At 37.9% G+C, this 21,057-nt stretch overlaps 1 protein-coding gene across 1 annotated transcript in view; it reads right to left on the reverse strand.

Moving 5' to 3' along the window:
- The window catches only part of tnpo3 (transportin 3), a 76,276-nt gene that overhangs the window by 39,467 nt on the left and 15,752 nt on the right, over nt 1-21,057 (reverse strand). Inside the window, exons 10-14 of the mRNA XM_059987002.1 lie at nt 20,164-20,255; nt 17,775-17,914; nt 16,607-16,798; nt 12,064-12,155; nt 11,340-11,416 (exon numbers count right to left, since the gene is read on the reverse strand). Coding sequence (XP_059842985.1) covers nt 11,340-11,416; nt 12,064-12,155; nt 16,607-16,798; nt 17,775-17,914; nt 20,164-20,255 — 593 coding nt within the window. The remainder of the gene's footprint in view (nt 1-11,339; nt 11,417-12,063; nt 12,156-16,606; nt 16,799-17,774; nt 17,915-20,163; nt 20,256-21,057) is intronic.

Raw genomic sequence — 21,057 nt, forward strand, 5'->3', positions numbered from 1 at the left:
GAGGTTTTGACTTCCCATGACCAAGAACTGAGAGATGAAGAGGAAAGGATAACAATTGAAACCAAACGCAGTAGCGAACGGCCCAAAAGTGAAGACGTCCAGGAACTGAACGGGAAGCAATTAGGCGAGATTTTTGCTGCAACTGATAACGCTGCAATGATTGCAGAAAAGTATGACTTTAATTTTGAAAGGGTACGTAGGTTTAGGGCATATTTGCAGGATGGTTTGAGAGCTTACAAAGAACTGTAGGATAGAAAAGTGCTCGAGGCTAAGCAGTCAAGCATACTGTCGTTTTTCAAGCCTTACACATCAGCCACAGCAGACGACAAAACTCGATCTTCAGCATCAAGGCAGGCAGACATAGAAGGTGACCTGCCTACCCTGATGGAAACAGACGACGATGAGATGACACCCCCCACCACCCCAACCTCTGACGACTCAGCCTAACACACCATCATCAGTATCCTAACTGTCTTCCTGATTCTAGTAAGTGAAACTACACTGTGTGTACATTATTTCTACTTTATATAGGCTGTGTATTTTTGTGTTATTTGGTAGCTTCATAGCTTTAAGGTTACTGGAAAGAGGGCTTCTGCCAGGAGCGCTTGCGCCATGTGTTTCTGCCGGGAGTGCTGCCGAGAGCACTTGCGTGAGATTTTCGCTGCGGTGGACAGTGCTGCAATAATTGTAGAAAAGTATTCCTACTTTATATAGGCTGTGTATTTATCAGATCATTCTTGCTTTTACTATATGCTACTGTTATTTTAGGTTTTATGTGTTATTTGGCATGATTTAGTAGGTTATTTTTTTGGTCTGCGAATGCTCACAAATTTCTCCCAAATAAATAAATGGTAATTGCTTCTTCACTTTACGACATTCCAGCTTACAAACTATTTCATAGGAATGCTCTACCTTTGAATAGCAGGGGAATCCTGTATTTGATATGGTATTAATCATTGCTGACAGTACTCCATTTTGTACTCTGAAACAGATTCCTATCCTCCAATACCGTAGCCGAAACAATATAAAGGTGAATATTCCATTTGCCTTTTAAATTATTTTCTGGGCATGTCCTTGACATTTTAATAATATACAGTACACAGGATGATAACCACTCCTAACCCCTCACCTCCACGTTTATTTTACCACCATTTCGTCCTGCTTTTCAGTATGGTGACAACAATTGTTCTATCCCTTTTAGACCCCAAATGGTTTGTGTCATGTTGCACTGAAATCCATTTGCCTGCATTAAAATGTATTTTGTCACAGCTTTCCCATTCTCTTCTATCGCCATGTTTTCCCAACTGAATGCTACAGGCAATCTTAAAAAGATTTTGCTTTATTTGTCACCTGTACATCAAAACATTGAAACTTACAGTGAAATGAATCTTAGATATGATCATTTCGATTTCAAGTTATCTTAAGTATAGTTAATAATCAGTTATTTTACTAGAGTTAACAATATGTGAGGAGAAAATTACTTATAGAAATAAGAATTCAAGAATAGCATTTGGACACCTACTTAAAGTTAGAGTGGTTCAACATAGACAGTACTAATGGCAAGGTTAGAATTGTTAGAATTACTGCAGCGCCCTCTGTAAACTTCAAGTCAGATTACTTTACCTCACTCAATAAGCACATTTGTGGGGGTGGAGTTTCAAGATGGCGACGTAGACATCTGCCTTTTAGGCGCTCTTCATTTTTTAAGCTATAATCACCCTTTAATCAAATCTTTTCGTACTTAATTACATGGGTTGATATTTACGATTTATTTCTTTTTTAAAATAATACTTGATTTAATTTTTTTCAAACTTAAAATGTCTGTACCTAAGAAATCGTCTAAAGACCATATATCTCTCGATGCAATCTCCAGTCTTCTGGATACTAAACTGGATACTAAACTTGCAAGTCTGGAAAATAAACTTACTGCGAAAATGTCTGAGCTTGAAGAAGTCGTTAGATCATTTGATACCAAACTTCAATCGCAGGCAGCAGATATTGAACGGCATGAAGAAAAGTTTGCGGCTCTTGACAAGATAATTTGTGAAAAAATACATACAATCTAAACTTTGGAGGAGAAGGTACGGTCGACCGCTAAAATAGTGGAGCAGAATAAGTTTAAAATCACCGATCTTGAAAACCGATCTCGCAGACAGAACTTGCGTATTATTGGATTTCCCAAAAATGTTGAGTCTGGTGACTTAACTGAATATTTCTCTAACTTACTGTGGGAAATTTTTGGCGAGGACGCTTTGCGGGCTAAACCTACTATTGATCGTGCCCACAGAGTTTCGAGATTTTCGGCTGCGAGAGACAAGCCACGAGCTGTGATTGTCCATCTCCATTATCCTCGGGAGAAAGAACTTTTAATTCGATTAGCTCGTCAGAAAGGTATGATTTCTCACAGAAGCAACAACTTTCATATTGTTGAAGACTATTCATTCGAGGTGATGAGGGCGAGAATCGCTTTTAAACTGGTGATGGCAGAGATTCATTCGATTGGACTTAAACAAGCTTTAAGATACCCAGCGAATCTCAGAATTACGTTGAGTGATGACAGTCAGCGCTTCTTTAACACTCCGGAAGAAGCAAAGAAATTCGTTGAAGAATATCGGAGAAGACGCCATTCCATTTTTAGGCTTTAACTTATGAAGCTGCGGTATAGCTTTTTACTTTGGTCTGTAGACCTGGTTTTTTTTTTATTATCATGATTTACAGATGCTCTTTTAATTTTACTATAATGTCTTTTTTCTTAATTAAGTTTTTTTTCCTCTGGATTAGATATACATGTTAAGACTTTGTAATAATGATTTATTTTTTAAGATGTCGTTTCTTTTTCCCATAAGACTTTGCTTTCCGTAAGCGTTTATTTGCCTGTATTTGAGAATGGGACGAATGTTTTGAATTTTTGGACCTTTTTTTTATATATATTGTAGTGGTTATTGAATCCTTTTTTAATCTTATTTTGATGACTTTTTTTTTAAAAAAAGATTGGCGAATTTACATTTATATTCTGTAATATGGTCCTTTCAAAATGTCGTTTCTTCTTCCCATAAGTCTCTGTTTTTGAAACGTCATTTTCTTATATTTGAATATGGAATCTTTTTTTAAAGGCATATTACACTATATTAAACTTCAATGGTTATCATTTTTTTTTATTAATGATTTTTTGCTTTTTTATATTATTTTTTCATTTTAATTGATATATATTCTTTCTTTTTACAACCCTGTATTTATATCTGGGTGTTATATAGTTTCTCTTTTCTTTCTTTTCATGAAGTTGCCATCTTGAAAATGGGGGTAATATTAGTGTTAGTTTGTGCGCCTGCCGCTTGGCTTTTTTTCGTGGGGTTGGGGGAGGGGGTAGGGATCTTTTTTCACGCATTTGCTTTTTATTTTTTTGCTTTTAGTTTATGGGCCTACTTTAAATTATTAATATTGTTGAGGTGTCATGTTCTCCGGTTGCTCCTGAATCATTTTTCCTTCTTCCTGAATTATGGGTTATGTGTCTTTTTAACCTTTTATGATATATACAACTAATATTGGCAAGATGGATAAGTCTATTAACTTTATCTCTTGGAATACTAATGGTTTAAATCATCCGATTAAACGTAAAAAAATATTTAAAGTATTCCATAGACTAAATTCTAATATTATTTTTGCACAGGAGACCCATATTAGGAGGGAGGATAATCAACGTTTTTTTAGGTTCTGGAAGGGCAAACAATTTCACTCGAATTGTACCGCCAAAATTAGGGGCATGTCTATTTTATAGACCCCTCAATTTCGTTTACACATCATGAAATTATTTCTGATCCACAGGGCAGATTTTTGTTGATAACTGGTTCACTTTTTAATCGAAAAGTGGTTCTAGTTAATATTTATGCTCCAAACTTTGACTGCCCTGAATTTTTTTAAACGTTTATTTACTTCCCTTCCTAATCTAAATGAATATATGTTGATAATGGGTGGAGATTTCAATTGTTGTCTGAATCCTTTGATGGATAGATCTAAACCTATCCGAATTCTTCCCAATAGATCAGCCTTACTTATTAATTCTTTTATGGTTGATTCGGGGATTACTGAAATATGGCAGTTTTTGAACCCTAAAGATAAAGAATTTTCATTTTTTTCACATGTATATCAGTTATTCTAGAATTGATTATTTCCTTATTGATCATCGTTTATTAACGGATGTTACTGATTGTAAATATGATTCTATTACTATTTCGGATCATGCACCTTTGAAGTTATCTATCAAGATTTCGGACTTTTCCAATAATACTAGATCTTGGAGACTTAACGCTACTTTGCTTCAAGATCCAGAATTTATCACCTACATAAAACAGCAAATTGACTTGTTTTTCTCAATAAACTATACTGAAGAGATTGACAGAGGAATACTTTGGGACTCTTTTAAGGCTTTTATCCGTGGACAAATTATCTCATATTCCGTTGGTAAAAGAAAACAAAGATATTTAGATATTGCTTTATTAGTGGATAAAATTAAAGAAATTGATAAGATTTATTCCGTGACTCCTACCAAAGAACTTTATAAGAAGAGAGTTGAGCTTCAAATGGAGCATAGCTTATTATTATCTTCTTCAATTGAGAATCAATTAATTAGGACCAGGGCTCAATTTTATATCCATAGTGATCGAACTGGTAAATTGTTAGCTAATCAATTAAAAGCTATTTCGACTAAGCGACAAATTATTAAAATTCATAAACAAGACGGTAATCTAACTACTGATCATAAAGAAATCAATAACACTTCTCAAGATTTTTATAAATCTTTATATCAATCAGAATTTGATGGCGATCTGTCCATGATGGATAATTTTTTTTAACAATTTGAATATTCCCAAACTGACAGATGAAGATCGTAGCTTGTTCGATGCTCCCATCTCTATGGCCGAAATAGGAGAGGCTATCTCATCAATGAATTCAGGGAAAGCTCCTGGTCCTGATGGTTATATTATAGAATTTTTTAAAAACTTTTTCTTCTTTGCTTTCCCCTTGGTTATGTGAAATCTTTAATGATGCATTTGCTAAGAAGAGATTACCTCAATCTTTTTATGAAGCTACTATCTCTCTAATTCTTAAAAAAGATAAGGATCCTACTTTATGTGCATCTTATCGCCCTATATCACTATTAAATGTAGACTCTAAGATTCTTACAAAAATTTTAGCTATTAGGTTAGAAAAGGAACTATCACAGATTATTTCAGAAGACCAAACTGGTTTTATTAGGAATCGGTATTCCTTTTTTAATGTTAGAAAATTGATTAATATAATTTATACTTCATCACCCACAATCCCAGAATGTGTTATTTCATTAGATGCTGAAAAAGCTTTTGATAGAGTTGAATGGACATACTTATTTAACGCTTTGAGATATTTTAATTTTAGTCCTAATTTTATATCATGGATCAAACTAATATTATAAACCTGTTGCTTCTGTTCTTACAAATAATTACAGATCCTCTTTTTTTCAATTATCTCATGGTACGAGACAAGGTTGTCCCTTAAGTCCTTTATTATTTAATATCGCATTAGAACCTTTAGCCATTGCTATTCGTGAATCTCCTAATATTTTTGGTATTACCCGTAATGAGAAGTTATACAAGTTATCACTTTATGCTGATAACTTGTTGTTATATATTTCTGATCCTGACAGGTCTATTCCCGCTATTTTATCCTTGTTAGCTCAATTTGGTAGTTTTTCTGGTTATAAACTAAACTTGGATAAGAGTGATTTATTCCCTTTAAACGCGCAAACTTCATTGAATGACAGGATACCATTTAAAGTTGTTACTGATAACTTTATCTATTTAGGTATAAAAATTACCAAGAAATATAAAGATTTATTTAGACTGAATTTTTTACCTATGCTCCATCAAATTCAACAACTTACTACAAGATGGTCTCCCTTATCCTTATAATTAGTTGGTCAGGTTAATGCTATTAAAATGATGATTTTACCGAAATTTTTATATTTATTTCAAGCTTTACCAATTTTTATTCCTAAATCTTTTTTTGATAACATTGATTCAAAAATTTCCTCATTTGTGTGGCAAAATAAAAACCCTAGGTTAAGTAAAAGGCAATTACAAAAATCTAAAAAAGATGGTGGTTTAGCTTTACCTAACCTTAGATTTTACTATTGGGCGAATAATATTCGTAATTTAATATATTGGAAATTAGATTTGGATTCACCATTGTGCCCACAGTGGGTAAATTTAGAATGCAATGAGGCACAGGGATATTCTCTATTCTCCATTCTTGGTTCTTCTCTTCCTGCTGATTTAGTTAAATTCAATAAACAGATATCCAACCCTGTTGTCAAACATAGATTACGAATTTGGTTTCAATTTCGTAAGTTTTTTACTCTGAAAAACTTTGTTCTTGATAGCCCTATTTTACTTAATTTTTTTTCAAACCTTCTTTGACAGATCAAGCTTTTAGCATATGGAAAAGGAAAGGTATAAAATGTTTTCGTGATCTTTTCTTTGAAGGTAGTTTGATGTCTTTCGACCAACTTTCCAACAAATTTAAGTTACCTAAAACTAATTTTTTTAGATATTTACAAATCAGAAATTTTTTACATAAAGTTTTACCATCCTTCCCCAATTCAACATTAATGGATTTTTCAGATTTGATTTTTACCTTAAATCCTTGTCAGAAGGGATGAGTGGCTTTTATTTATAATATGATTATGAAGATACAACCAGAAATATCAGGTAGAATTAAACAAGAATGGGAAAAAGAACTTCAATATAATATATCAACAGAAAAATGGGAAAAAAAATTTACAAATGGTTAATTCTTCTTCTATATGTGCTAAACATGCTTTAATACAATTTAAAATTGTACATAGAGCTCATATGTCTAAAGATAAGCTTGCTAGATTCTATTCTCATATTAACCCTCAATGTGACAGATGTCATTCAGATGTGGCTTCATTGACCCACACGTTCTGGTTATGTCCTACCTTACATAATTATTGGAAGGACATATTTGCTACCATTTCCTCAATTTGGAATATCGATTTACAACCTCATTTTATTACTGCAATTTTTGGTATACCAAATGAGGATGGTAATCAGTTTTCTCCTTCAATTAGATGAATGATTGCTTTTGTAACATTAATGGCCAGAAGGTCTATATTACAAAATTGGAAAGAAGTAAATCCTCCTACCACGTTTCAGTGGTTCTCTCAAACTATTTCTTATCTGAGCTTGGAAAAAATTAGAAGCACTATTTTTGACTCATCAATTAAATCTGAAGAAACTTGTTCATTCGACATTTTCATATGAATTAATTTGGCCTCTTCCAGACCTGTCTATTCTTGTTCTGGTATGGAGTTCTGGAGTTTTTGACACTATCATATACATATAAACTGTTATTATTGCCCATGTTAGTTTAGTTTAGTGTTTTTTTTTCTCAATATATATTTTTTCTTGTATTTTTAATTTTTTTTCTTTTGATGATTATTCTTATTTTTTTCATATATAATTATTATAGGCTTGATTGATTAATGTACTATTTTTTTCTGTTGATATTTTAATAGGATATTGTTATCTTATTATTATTTTAATTTCAAGTCTATTGCATTTATAACCTATTCATTATTATGTTATGTTTTTTTTATATATGAAACTCAATAAAAAGATTGAAAAAGAAAGAAAGAAATAAGCACATTTGTAAATGCTGGAGAGGAAAGGGGAAGTGGGGAGAGAGAAGAAAAATAAAGAGAATATCATGACAAAATGTGAAAAGAAATTGTGCACAAACTCAATTGGGTGGCTTTATTTACAATTGGAATTACTTCTTGGAAATGTCTTTTCCTCATCCACTAGATAGCAATCGACATTTGCTCAATCACAATTTATATTTGCATAGATTTGCAATAATGGATGCCACTGACTTCAAATTCCTGGCCATATGAGTAAAAGCAAGAAAGCCCCTGTTGAGAAGCAGAACAGCCTGCAGAAAACCACCAATCAGCTGTGTTATAAACCCGAGTCTTGCTCTGTCCTTAGACTAAAATACAGGAGCATTCCCCAAATTGATCAGCTGAGAGGCCAGTTTAATGTCTTCAAATATATTATTATTTTAGTAATGTATAATTTATACACAATTGTTTTCTTCCAACTGGTTCCAGAAGTATCTAATCAGCACTAGTCCACAGTTGGCTGGACTAGTACAGTCCAGAAAACTGTGTGCAGTTGCAGCTGCAACAGGAGTCCAAGAGTTAAATCAGTATCCAGGTACTGACCTTTCACTGCAGGGGAAGGATTAATTAGAGTGTCAGAACGGTGCAGTTCCAGAGTAAAAACCCATCCTGATGTCCTATCAGATGGATTGAACAGGCAGGCAAGTCCTTCATTCACCTCACAACTGTTCCCACAACCTAGAAACTCACTTTCAGGGACTCTTCATCTCTTGTTCTCAATATTTACTGCTCACTTATAATTATCTATTTTTCTTTTCTTTTTGTATTTGCACAATTTGTTGTCTTTTGTATGCTGGTTGCTTGTCCATTTTGTTGGGTGTAGTCTTTCATTGATTCTATTGTGTTTCTTGTATTGTTGTGAGTGCCCATAAAAAAGATAAATCTCAGGGTTGTATACTGTACGATGACATACATGTACTTTAATAATAAATATTCTTCGACTTTGAATAAATTTACTTTGAAGTACTATGTACTTCAAATAGCAAGGCAAGTGTTAATCTTGGTGACAGTTACAGTCTGTGCATCAACTTAAGGGTTAATCACTTAAGCACAGGTTCTGTTCTGTAAGGATGATAAAGTCCCAAAGAAAATGCCTATTGTTGGCCAAAGCATTTATTAAAAATGTTTTTATTGTGAAACCTCTCCAACAGAACTGTGGTCTGTAGTAGATATTGTAGACAAATCATCTGTATTAGTAAGGTTCCCCTTTATGCTGGCTTGGCTGATCTCAGCTGGGTCACAGCACAAACACCATTGTTTCAACCACTGCTGAGAGTACAGAAGACAGATAAGGATTTGGTTTGACATTGCTGCACACTTGAAGGACAAAGAAGGTAATCAACATTCATACAGCTACAGCCCTACAACTGGCAGCACCAGCAGGAGAGGAATTGGTCAAGTTGAGAACAAAACTAACCATCATCTGCTTTAAGCAGCCTTTCTTGCACTGTGATAAACGCAATAGTCATCAGACTCCAGGCTTAGGCCTAAAAAGTGATTTACATACACAAGATATTCCTTGGCATATAGCCCAGACCTTTCAATATTTATGAGGTGCAAATCAGAAGTGTGATGTTATCCTCCATTTGGCTGACTCAGTGCTGCTCTAACTTTCAAGCCTCTCCTCTTCCAAAACAAAGCCTCCTATCCACTATCTTAAACAGTCTCTCTACATGGCTGCACTACATCATCTGCAAGATACAATGCAGCAATTTTCCAAGGTTTGTTTGATAGCACCATTCAAACCTGCAACATTATAGGTCAAAGAACTGGGCACATGATGAACCATCCGAATCACACATTAATCTAACACGAATTGTGAAAATCAAGAAAACATTACCTAATAATGGCAAAATATCTTCACTACATAAACTGTGCTGGTCTTGCAAAAATAAAATTGGCCACACCCAGCATAATAAAATGTCCCAAGGCTACAAGGACTAGAGGAAATGCACTGCAGATTGCTTGTCATTTCGAAACTTGCCACTAACATGTTGGGTGTGATCCAATTTTTTTTTTCTTCAAAACCACTAAGCCAGTGAACCACAGTAAAAAATGATCATTTGTATTCTCCCCCAAATACTCAGTTACTGTTGAATAAAATCTTCCAATAAAAAAGGACTTCCAGTTATCCATCTGAAAAAACAATCCACTGCCACTACCTCTCAGGAAGACAGCAACCGCTGGTGTAAAGTTTCTGCTCAGTTTTTTTCTTTTGGCCAATTGTTATAGCCAACCTTCCTATCTATGGGGTGGGGGGGGGGGGGGAAAGCACAGCTTCTCATTTATTCTAGCTAAATTCTTCATAATCCCGAACACCTCTATTAAATATCCCCTTAACATTCACTGCAATTCAGTTTCCCAGCTGTCCACCAAACTGAGATTCACTTGACCCAGGTATCATTTTCCAAAGCAAAAACAGAGACAAGAGTGCTCAACAGGTCAATCTGCTAAGAACATTTTGCAAAAACATGATCAAACTTTGCAAAATGCTATGCCCAAAAATAAACACAATACTCCAGATTGACACTTATTCAGACAGTTGGGAAAAATAGCTAAACTTCTTTATTATTATAAACACAAGAGATTCTGCAGATGCTGGAAATCCAGAATAGCACACACAAAGTGCTAGAGGAGCTCAGCAGGTCAGGCAACATATATGGAGAGAAATAAAGAGTAGATGTTTCATGACTTTATTCCTCTTCTTTACTATTATTCTCTTTTCTGCTATTATTCCAAATCTCCAGATTTTCCAATTTTCCTCTGGAGACCTTGTAGCAGAAAGGACTGACCAAACACAATCTGCACCATGACATATATGCACTCAGACCCTGCACAACACTGTCCTACAAAGTGCTAATTCGTTATTCAATTCTTTATTGAATTTTTTTTAAATGTCAAAAATTAAATCTAAATAACACTTAAAACTTCTCAAGAGCGGCTGCCATTACAGTAAACACTTAATCAGTCAATGAGCTCTGAGCCACTCACAGCCAATCACACTCTGCCTTTTCCCATGTATGTAAGTGTTCTTACTCCCCTGCCAATTTATTCCTCCCCCTCCCCCCACCCATGATGTCTGGTTTTATGGCCTGCAACTTCCAGTGAGGGTAGGACATCTAGGAAAAGCATTAGCGTGCATGTGAAACTGCAAGTCATACAGTGTTTGGCAGCTGCTGAATGCCACAGTGATGTTGATGCCTCTTTGAAATTGACTACGTTGATAACCAAAACAATTATAAAAAATGCAAACAAGATAAAAGTCTGGTCTCTCCTCTAAGAGGTAACCGCCACCTGCTTCCCTCCGCTGCTACTGTGGTGTGTTGCTGCTCCAATGATGTACAGGTTAGGCCTATTTGAGTGTTTGCTACTCTGTGAGTTACTGTGTATACATAAAATATCACACATCTCAGGTTTGTGCTTTTTTAAAACCAGGCACACATTTACATAATGTTATTATGACCCAGCATAGTGCAGATGTACACAGCGCTCCACCTCCGAGGAACACACCCTCAGAGCCAGCCAAGCTGGGTCTGAGTGTAAGTGCACCAATACAACATGGCTACAGACACTTTTTAAATCAATCACAAACCCATCATACCTAAAAATAACAGCTAGCCGATCCAGACATATGGTGGGGTCTGTAGCTACATCATTGCCGGGCCCTTGTGCCAGGAGCTGTAACAAAAATAGTACTTAGAACCAGAAGAACTAAACTTGACAGACACACATAGGAGAAGGGACAAATGATGTATAAACAACTCAAGACAGTGCTTCAAATGAGCTGTTACGGAAGGCCACCAGAAGTTAGGAAAGCACAATACAACTGGAGCTTACAGTGGGGTAAGGGGTGTGTGAGGAGATGGAGGTTTTATTTGTGAGTTTGGGTTAGACGTCAGGGTGAAGACATAGCGTAAACTTAGTTCATTCTTTCATTGTCGTAATAAGTGGGCAGACATAGTTTTGACCATGGCTGTTCCTGGCAATTTTTTTTATACAGAAATAGTTTGTCATTGCCTTTCTCTGGCAGTGTCTTTACAAGATGCGTGACATCCAGCCATTATCAATACTCTTCAGAGATTGACTAGCATCAGTGATCACATACCAGGACTTATGACATGCACCAGCTGCTTATACGACCATCTGCCACCTGCTCCCATTGCTTCACCAGACCCTGATCAGGGTGACAAAGCAGGTGATACACCTTGCCCAAGGGTGACCTGCAGGCTAGCAGAGGGAAGGAGCAACTTACACTTCCTTTGGTTGAGACTTATCTCCACCCACCACCCCATAAACTTAGTGCCAATACGACTTTCCTGACTTACCTTTTTTAATGCTGTGACTTGCACAGCACAGAGCTCACTGAGACATTCAGTGATCTTCTCAAGAGGAAGCCGACAAAGTACGAGTGCTGTACCTGTAGTAAAGAATAATATAATCAGTGTTTCATTGGCTCATCTTGTTTGTGCCAACCATCAAGTTCAATCTACACTAATAACATTTACAGCACTTAGCCCTTAGCCTACTATATCCTGGTAATTCAAATGTGCATTCAGATGCACCTTAAACGTTATGAGAGTACTGGCCTCCAACATCTTCTGAGACAGTTCAACCAACTTCTTCTTCAAAACTTGGATCCCATAGGTTAATCTTTTCAAGCATCTTTCCATGTTGAACCTTGGAAAGGCTTTAAGTTCAAGTACACTGCCCTCGTCATAAAATTTTAAAATTCCAAAAGCAAATTAATTGTCCGGCCAGCTGCATGTATGCAGTTCCCTTAATAAATATTACATATAGAAGCAATATAACAATAGTTTTTTCTAGTTCATGGACATGTGGCCATTGATTACAAAGCCAGCATTTAATAGCCATCACCAGTTCAGGACAAGTGTCTTTTGAATATATTCTTAGAGTGCCATTTGTTATGATCCCAGCCCCCTCCTTGTGAGAATTGCAAGAGCACCCGTTGGGGGGGGGGGTCAGTAGACCCAGGAAGTGAGAGAGAGAGAGAGAGAGAGAAACGTGCCAAATTGCATGTCCCCTCCGGGATACAGAATAAGACGACAGCGACTATTGTCTCATGGAGACCACGTGAAAAGCCCTCGGGCAAGGTGGGCTGGTTGAGAGAGAGATTGCATCATCCCAACCTGATTGACACCTGCGACCCCATGAGGAAGTATAGTCTCAGGGGAACAGCCCCCTCAGACGCACCAAGAAGACACGAGAGAGTGATCCCGCAGCAGCGGGAAGCCATTCTGAAGGAAGCCACGTGCGTTAGATTCCAGGATTGGAATCTGTGGCTGGAATCACAGTAAACCGCTTTTAACTAACATCGGGGAGAGGAAACCAACGCTCCCCCGATTTCACGGAAGATTCATCGAGACTCGGCAAGTTCTTTCTCTTCTCCCCCAATCTCTCTCTCTCGGTCGCCCCACGTGAAACCCAGCCATTTTCAAAGGGCTGAGGCCTGCAGACTTTCTGAGTGACTTTTATATTTCCAACGGACAATCTATTAACCCCTAGACAACGGCAGAGCTCACTTTTTAATGATTATTACTATACCCGCGCTTTAGATTGAGTGTTGACGATGTGCACTATCTGAATGTATGTATTAACCCTACTTTTGTGTCCCTTCATAAATAAAAACTTTTGAAAATAGTGACATCAGACCAACGGACCTCTCTATCTTTGCTGGTAAGTTCTCCAGTTACGGGATTCATAACACATTAAAAAGAACATCCTAAAACTTAGACCAAATGGAACTGCAACGTACAGTTGCAAGAATATGTTTGTGAACCCTTTGTAATTATCTGGTTTTCTGCATTAATTACTCATTAAATGTTGTCTGATCTTCATCTAAGTCACAATAATAGACAAACAGAATCGGCCTAAACTAATAACACACAAATAATTGTACCTTTCATGTCTTTGTCGAACACACTGTTTAATCATTTATAGTCCAGGCTGGAAAAAGTATATGAACCCTTATATTTAGTAACAAGTATTTAGTATTTAGATAGAGCCTCCCTTAGCAGCAATAACCTCCACCAAACATTTCCTGTAGCTGCTGATCAGACTTGCACAATGGCAAGCAGGAATTTTAGAGCATTTCTATATGCAAAACCATTTCACTTCATCAATATTTCTGGGATATTATGCATGAACAGCCCTCTTCAAGTCATGCCACAACATCTCAATTCGGTTAAGGTCTAGACACTGACTCAGCCATTCCAAAATACAAATTTCCTTCTTTTTAAACCATTCTGTTGTAGATTACTCTTGTCCTTCAGATTATTGTTTTGTTGCATCATCCAACTTCCATCAAGCATCGTGATGGGGGGGGGGGAGGCTACCCTGATATTCTCAGTACATAAAACTGGCTTACAGCACCAAGAGAAAATCTGCAGATGCAGGAAATCCAAGTAACACACACAAAATGCTGGAGGAACTCAGCAGGCCAGACAGCATCTAGAGAAAAAAAGTACAGTCGATGTTTTGGGCTGAGACCCTTCAGCAGGATGGGAGGAAAAAAGATGAGTAGAGTTAAAAGGTGGGGAGAGGGGAGGGAGTTTCACAAGATGATAGGTGAAACCAGAAGGGGGAGGGGTGAAGTAAAGAGCTAAGAAGTTGATTAGTGAGAGAGATACAGAGCTGGTGAAGGGGGAATCTAATGGGAGAGGACAGAAGGCCATGGAAGAAAGAAAGAAGGGAGGAGCACCAGAGGGAGTTGACACGCAAGCAAGGATACGGTGAGAGAGGGGAAAGGGAATGGGGAATGGTGAAGGAGGTGGGTGGTGGGGGGTGGGGAGGGCCATTACGATAAGTTCGAGAAATCAATGTTGATGCCGTCAGGTTGGAGGCTACGCAGGAAGAATACAGGGAGTCGTTCCCCATCCTGAGTGTGGCCTCCTTGCAACAGTAGAGGAGGCCATGGACTGACATACTGAAATGGGAATGGGGCGTGGAATTAAAATGGATGGCCACTTTTTTGGCAGATGGAGCGTAGATGCTCAGCAAAGCAGTCTCCCAATCTATGTCGGGTCTCACCGATACACAGGAGGCCACACCAAGAGCAACGGACACAGTATGTAACCCCACAGACTCACAGATGAACCTGGAAGGACTGCTTGGGGCCCTGAATAGTGGTGAAAGAGAATGTGTAAGAACAGGTGTAGCACTTGTTCCACTTGCAAGGATAAGTGCCAGGAGGGAGATTAGTGGGAGGGATGAATGGATAAGGGAGTCAATTACGGAGCAGAAAGCAGAAAGTGAAGGGCAGTGAAAGATGTCCTTGGTGGTTGGATCCTGTTGGAGATGGCAGAAGTTTCAGAGAATTATATGCTGTACGCGAAGGCTGGTGGGGTGGTAGGAAGATGGAATGAGAGCAGACGTGTGTGAAATGGAAGAGGTGTAGTTGAGGGCAGTGTTAATGGTGGGAGGAAGGAACGGCCTTTTCTTTGAAAGAGGACAGCTCCTTTGTTCTGGAATGAAAAACCTCATCCTGGGAGCAGATGCAGCAGAGACGGAGGAATTGAGAAAAGGGGATGGTTTTTTTTAAACAAGTAACAGGGTGGGAAGAGGTATAGTCCAGGTAGCTATGAGAGGCAGTGGGTTTATAATAGACATCAGTAGATAAGCTGTCTTCAGAGACAGAGAGATCAAGAAAGAGGAGGGAGTTGTCAGAAATGGACCAGGTAAGTTTGAGGGCAAGGTGGAAGTTGGAGGCAAAGTTGGGTGCAGGAAGCAGCACCAGCTAACCCTAACCCTAACTCTCCCCTACATCGATGTAGCGTAGGAAAGGTGGGAGACAACCACCAGTATAGGCTTGGAACACAGACTGCTCCCGTAGCCGACAAAAAGGCAGGCCTAGCCAGGACCTGTGCAAGTGTCCGTGGCTACACCTTTTGTTTGAAAGTGGGAGGAGCCAGAGGAAAAATTATTAAGAGTGAGGTCGAGTTCCACTAGGCAGAGGAGAGTAGTGGTGGTGGGGAACTGCTTGAGACTGGTGTCCAGAAACAAACGAAGAGCTTTTGAGGTTTCCTGGTGAGAGGTGGAGGTGTATAAGGACTGGACATCCATTGTGAAAATAATGGGAATGATAGGGGCCAGGGAACTTTAATCATTGAAAAGAGTGGGGTGGGAGGGGGCAGAGGGAGGAGGAAGTGGAGGAAGATAGATAGATAGAGATAGAATGAACGAATGAAATTAATTTATTTCAGTCAGTACAAACATAACAAAAAGCATCATTTACTACAATGATTTCATAACGATGATTTCATAGGACAAAATTACAACAAAAAGAAACAGAATTGAAATCATAGATAGTAATGAATATTTGGAATGAGCTGCCAGAGGAAGTACAATTACAAAATTTAAGAGGCATTTGGACATGGATAGTTATGGGTTGAATGCCAGCAACTGGGACTAGTGGGGCAGATGCTGTGGATGTCATGGACCAGTTGGGCCAGAGGCTCTGTTTCTGTGCTGTATTACTCTATGACTCCACTGTGCAAATGTTGACACACTCGTCACTAAGCCTACTTCATTTGCTCTTCACTCTTAGCAAACATCTCAATTTTAAATCAGCTTCTCAGATAAACCTGAAAGTACAAAATCCATAAACTGTGCTACTGGCTATTAGATGTACAAGACTTCATATGCCAGCACACATGCTAAGCCAATTTCTAAAATTATATTACTGTGTTAAAATTAATATTTCTGTTTTTATGTAGAAACCACCTATTTATTCCACCCCTCACCTCAGTGACAGGTTTACTCATCAAGAAGCAATAGAAAAAAAGGACAGAAGTATCCATCCAATTCGACGCCTGATGCACACGAGAGTCGCTCCAGATTAAAATAAGTTACCTTTCAGGAGGCCAATGGCAGCTTCATGCGAGAGGCTGAAGGTGTCAAGGGAACGAACAATCTCCAGTAGGCCCTCAAAGTGCTGAGTCATATGATCACGGCAGGAGGAGCAGATGTTCTGAATGGCTTTAGCTGCTGCTGAGGCAAGCGTTTTCTCCCGTAGTCCTTTCATCAAGTAATTTAACACCGGATCTGAGAGGAGAAGACTGCAGTCAGTAAAAACACAAAATATCTTGGGGGTTACTTATTGTATGCAGATTTACAAGACATTTAGGCCAAATGTTTCATGTTGTGATGTTGTGCCACACCAACATTTTACCAGTTTGCTACAATCAATTCTATTATCAGATCCTCTGAGCATTTTTCTCACATATCTCACTGCTCCCAAAGCATCTCTAACCTCTAGTAAAGAATTATTGGCTTGACTACCAGATCAATTTATTAGAGAGCATTTAATATTTTTGATCTTTAGCTTTGGACTCCTTCATGTACATGTTGAAACATCTCTATATTTTATATATCTAATGAATCTTTAAGGATCTCCTTTTCTGGAGGAGTGTAATAGATAGGAAAATTAGCTATGAAGCTTTCTCAACTTAGAACACAGCAACATACACTAAATGAATTCTTCCATAGATAGGTATTTAGAACTAGTACAAACTAATACACAGTTCTATAGCACTGAAGTAGTATTGGTAGTGTTCTAATTTGTTCTGTACTTCATTTAAATACATAATTTGTTACTTAGTTAAACTGTAGTTTGTCTTTTTTTAAAATTATTTCCATGAAACTTCAGCTAATTGGGACAGCCACTTAATTGAGCCAAAATGAACTGGTCCCGATGTGTCCAATTAACCGGAATCCAACGTATTTGTCTACCACTTCAACCAAAAGACACAAAATGCTGGAGGAACTCAGCAGGCCAGGCAGCTTCTATGGAAAAGAGTACAGTCAACATTTCAGGCTGAGACCCTTCAGCAGGACTGCCACTTTCATAGTTTGTGCTTGTCAAAAGGAATCTGCCTATTCAGCACCCTCCAGATATGTGACTTTGCCCACCAGGCAGAAAATAAATGGCTTTACATCCAGTAGAGCAAATGGATTTGCTCAGATGCCATAAAAGAATGTTGCCATTAAAACTGCAGCATCATACAATGATTTTACACACCTAAGAATCTGGGATTTCTATCAACAACCTCGTTCAGTTCTCCAACTAGTTCAATGCTAGTGAATCGGACTGCAACGTGCACAGTGTCCGGGAGCTGGACCACAGCCTCAAGTACTTCAGCTAAGGTAGGGTTATTGTCACTGCAACAACAAAAAGGCACAAAAAAACCAATGAGTTTGCAAATTGAGTTTTGTTTTCCTATATTTAGTCTTACATGCAAGTGCAGTAACAGATATGTAAAGAAATGCATTAAATGTTTTTATTGCACAAAGCACAATCACACTAACAATCAGGTGAATGATTAGTTCATACAAGTTTTAATGGTCAGAGTCATGGATACTAACATACAGAACTCGCAACTACTATTTAATTATGTCTACCAGTAGAATCAGAGTATCCGTGGCATATGTTGTTAAATTTGTTAACTTTGCAGCAGCAGTATAATGCAATACATGAGAAAAGAGAGAAAAAGAAAGCTCTGAATTACAGTAAATAAATATCTCAAATAGTTAAAAAATAGGATATAAAAAAAGTAGTGAAGTTGTGTTCATGGGTTCAATGTCCATTCAGAAATCAGATGGCGGGGGGAAGAAGCTGTTCCTGAATCACTGAGTGTGTGCCTTCAGGCTTCTGTACCTCCTACCTGATGGCAGCAATGAGAAAAGTGCATGTTCTGGATGGTGGAGGTCCTTAAGGAGCAGTGCCTTTCTGGGGCACTGCGCCTTGAAGATGACCTGGATTCTACGGAGGCTAGTGCCTATGGTGGAGCTGGCTAATTTTACAACTCTCAGCAGCTTACCTCGAACTTGCGCAGTCGCACCCTCCCCCACCACCACTCTGCCCCATACCAGACAGTGATACAGCCAGATAGGTACATCTGTAGAAATTTGCAAATGTTTTTGGATTCATACCAAACCACATCAAACTCCTAATGAAATATAGCTACTGTTGTGGCTTCTTACATCATTGATATATTGGGTCCAGGTAAGGTCCTCAGAGATATTGACACCAAAGAACTTGAAACTGCTCTCTCTCTCTCTCTCCACTTCTGATCATTCTATGAGAACTGGTGTACATTCCCTTGTCTTACCCTTTCTGATCAATTCTTTGGATTCTTTAGAGATAGATAGAGCACAGTGACCAAGTGGTAGAGTGTATGATGAAGTAAAACACTATCAAGAACTGTTACTGGTGTCAATCTAGACTGTGCATCAGTCCTGGAATCTGAACCTACCAATTTCAATAGAAAGAGGAAGTGGGAAAAGGAAATTTAAAAACAACGGTATTCCCCATATTTCCCTGCAGCAATCTAATGAAGCATCCTATCCCAGAAAACACTGGAAATTCCTGGTAATCAAGTCCCATCAGCTCTACAAGGGATATCAGGCCAATGTGAAGTCTGTTCCCCATTCAGATACCACTCAGGAAATTTAACAGCACTGTGCAAGTCTTCTTTCAACCAATGTCCACACAAATGCATCTTCTAGAAAAGATCCAGGATACAATCTGGTCAGATTTAATTTGGGGATCATATCAGTAATTTTCAACACAAGTAAATAAAATCAGTTTTAATAGATAGTTAACTGGATAGAAGTTCAAATCCCAAGAGGAAAAAAAATATTTAAGAATAAGCAAGACAAAACATTTTTGCCCAGAAATTCTAACTGAGGAGGATTCAAAAAATAACTAATGAAATAATATTTCTACTGAGCTTTAAATCAACAGTGTGTACAAACTCATTATAACAAAACCTTACAATAGAAGAGGACTGCCCCCAGCTCCAAGTTTTCAACTGATGGACTCTACTGCAAGTGGTTTGAAACAGTCAAACAGCACAGAGTTATAAGATGAGAATAAGCACTTTGGTCTACCAAGTTCAAACTAAACATCAACCATACGAGGGATGACTGATAAGTTTGTGGCCTAAGGTAGAAGGAGTCAATTTTAGAAAACCTAGCACTTTTATTTTTCAACATAGTCCCCTCCTACATTTACACACTTAGTCCAGCAGTCATGGAGCATACGGATCTTGGACCTCCAGAAAGTGTCCACAGATGGGTGAGTGATAAGTTTGTGGCCTAAGGTGGAAGGAGATGAGTTATACAGCTCTCGTTACATGCACATGCAGGTCAACTCTCTGAGTGATTATGCAGAAAATTTGAAGTTAATAACTCATCTCCTTCCACCCGGGGCCACAAACTTATCAATCACCCCAATGTTATTAATCACCCCTCGCATTAAGATAAAAATGAAAACAAAGATTTTAAAAGGGATGAAGATATTTCAGAAAGTGAAGGATGGCTCAATAAGGATCAACTTAATGCTCTAAGAAAACACCCACTTCTGTAGGAACAGTTCCAATACATTCTAAGTACATTCAACTACTTACGGATCCACACTCTTCACTATGGAAGCCATGATAAAGAGAACAGCTTCCGTGATCTCCCAAGAAGGTCCACTGTCTTTCAATGTCGAATAGAGCTTAGAAGATAAATGAGGCATTGCATGACATTAAAATTACAAAGTATTACTAATATAAAAATCAGGTGTATTCTATTTAACCCTTCAAGACAGTTTCACCTTCAGATTATGGGAGAATTGCTTCATAACTCTATTCACATAATTTTAACCATTGAATAATTTCCAGAGGCTTTTTCCCAGGGCTGAAATGGTTGCCACAAGAGGGCACAGGTTTAAGGTGCTGGGGAGTAGCTACAGAGGAGATGTGAGGGACAAGTTTTTTTTGTACATAGAGAGTGGTGAGTGCGTGGAATAGGCTGCCGGCAACAGTGGAGGAGGCGGATACCATAGGGTCTTTTAAAAGACTTTTGGACAGGTACATGGAGCTTAGAAAAATAGAGGGCTATGGGTAACCCTAGTAATTTCTAAGGTAGGGACATGTTTGACACAACTTTGTGGGCCGAAGGGCCTGTATTGTGCTGTAGGTTTTCTATGATTCTATGAATCTTTGGACACTACCTCACTCTTTTTAAAATATACAGTATTTCTGCTTCTGCACATTTTAAAAATCTATTCAATATACATAATTGACTTACTTGTTTATTTATTATTATTTTATTTTTTTCTCTCTCTGCTAGATTATGTATTGCATTGAACTGGTGCTGCTAAGTTGACAAATTCCACGTCACATGCCAGTGATAATAAACCTGATTCTGAAAGGCACATTTAATCAGAAATGTAGTTTTCCACATGCCATTCAATGCCAATGTAATTTTATCCCTTCTCCCTACAATCAACATCAGCACTACATTTCAAGATATCT

This window comes from Hypanus sabinus, chromosome 13 (assembly GCF_030144855.1).
Source record: "Hypanus sabinus isolate sHypSab1 chromosome 13, sHypSab1.hap1, whole genome shotgun sequence".
Taxonomy (NCBI): Eukaryota; Metazoa; Chordata; class Chondrichthyes; order Myliobatiformes; family Dasyatidae; genus Hypanus; species Hypanus sabinus.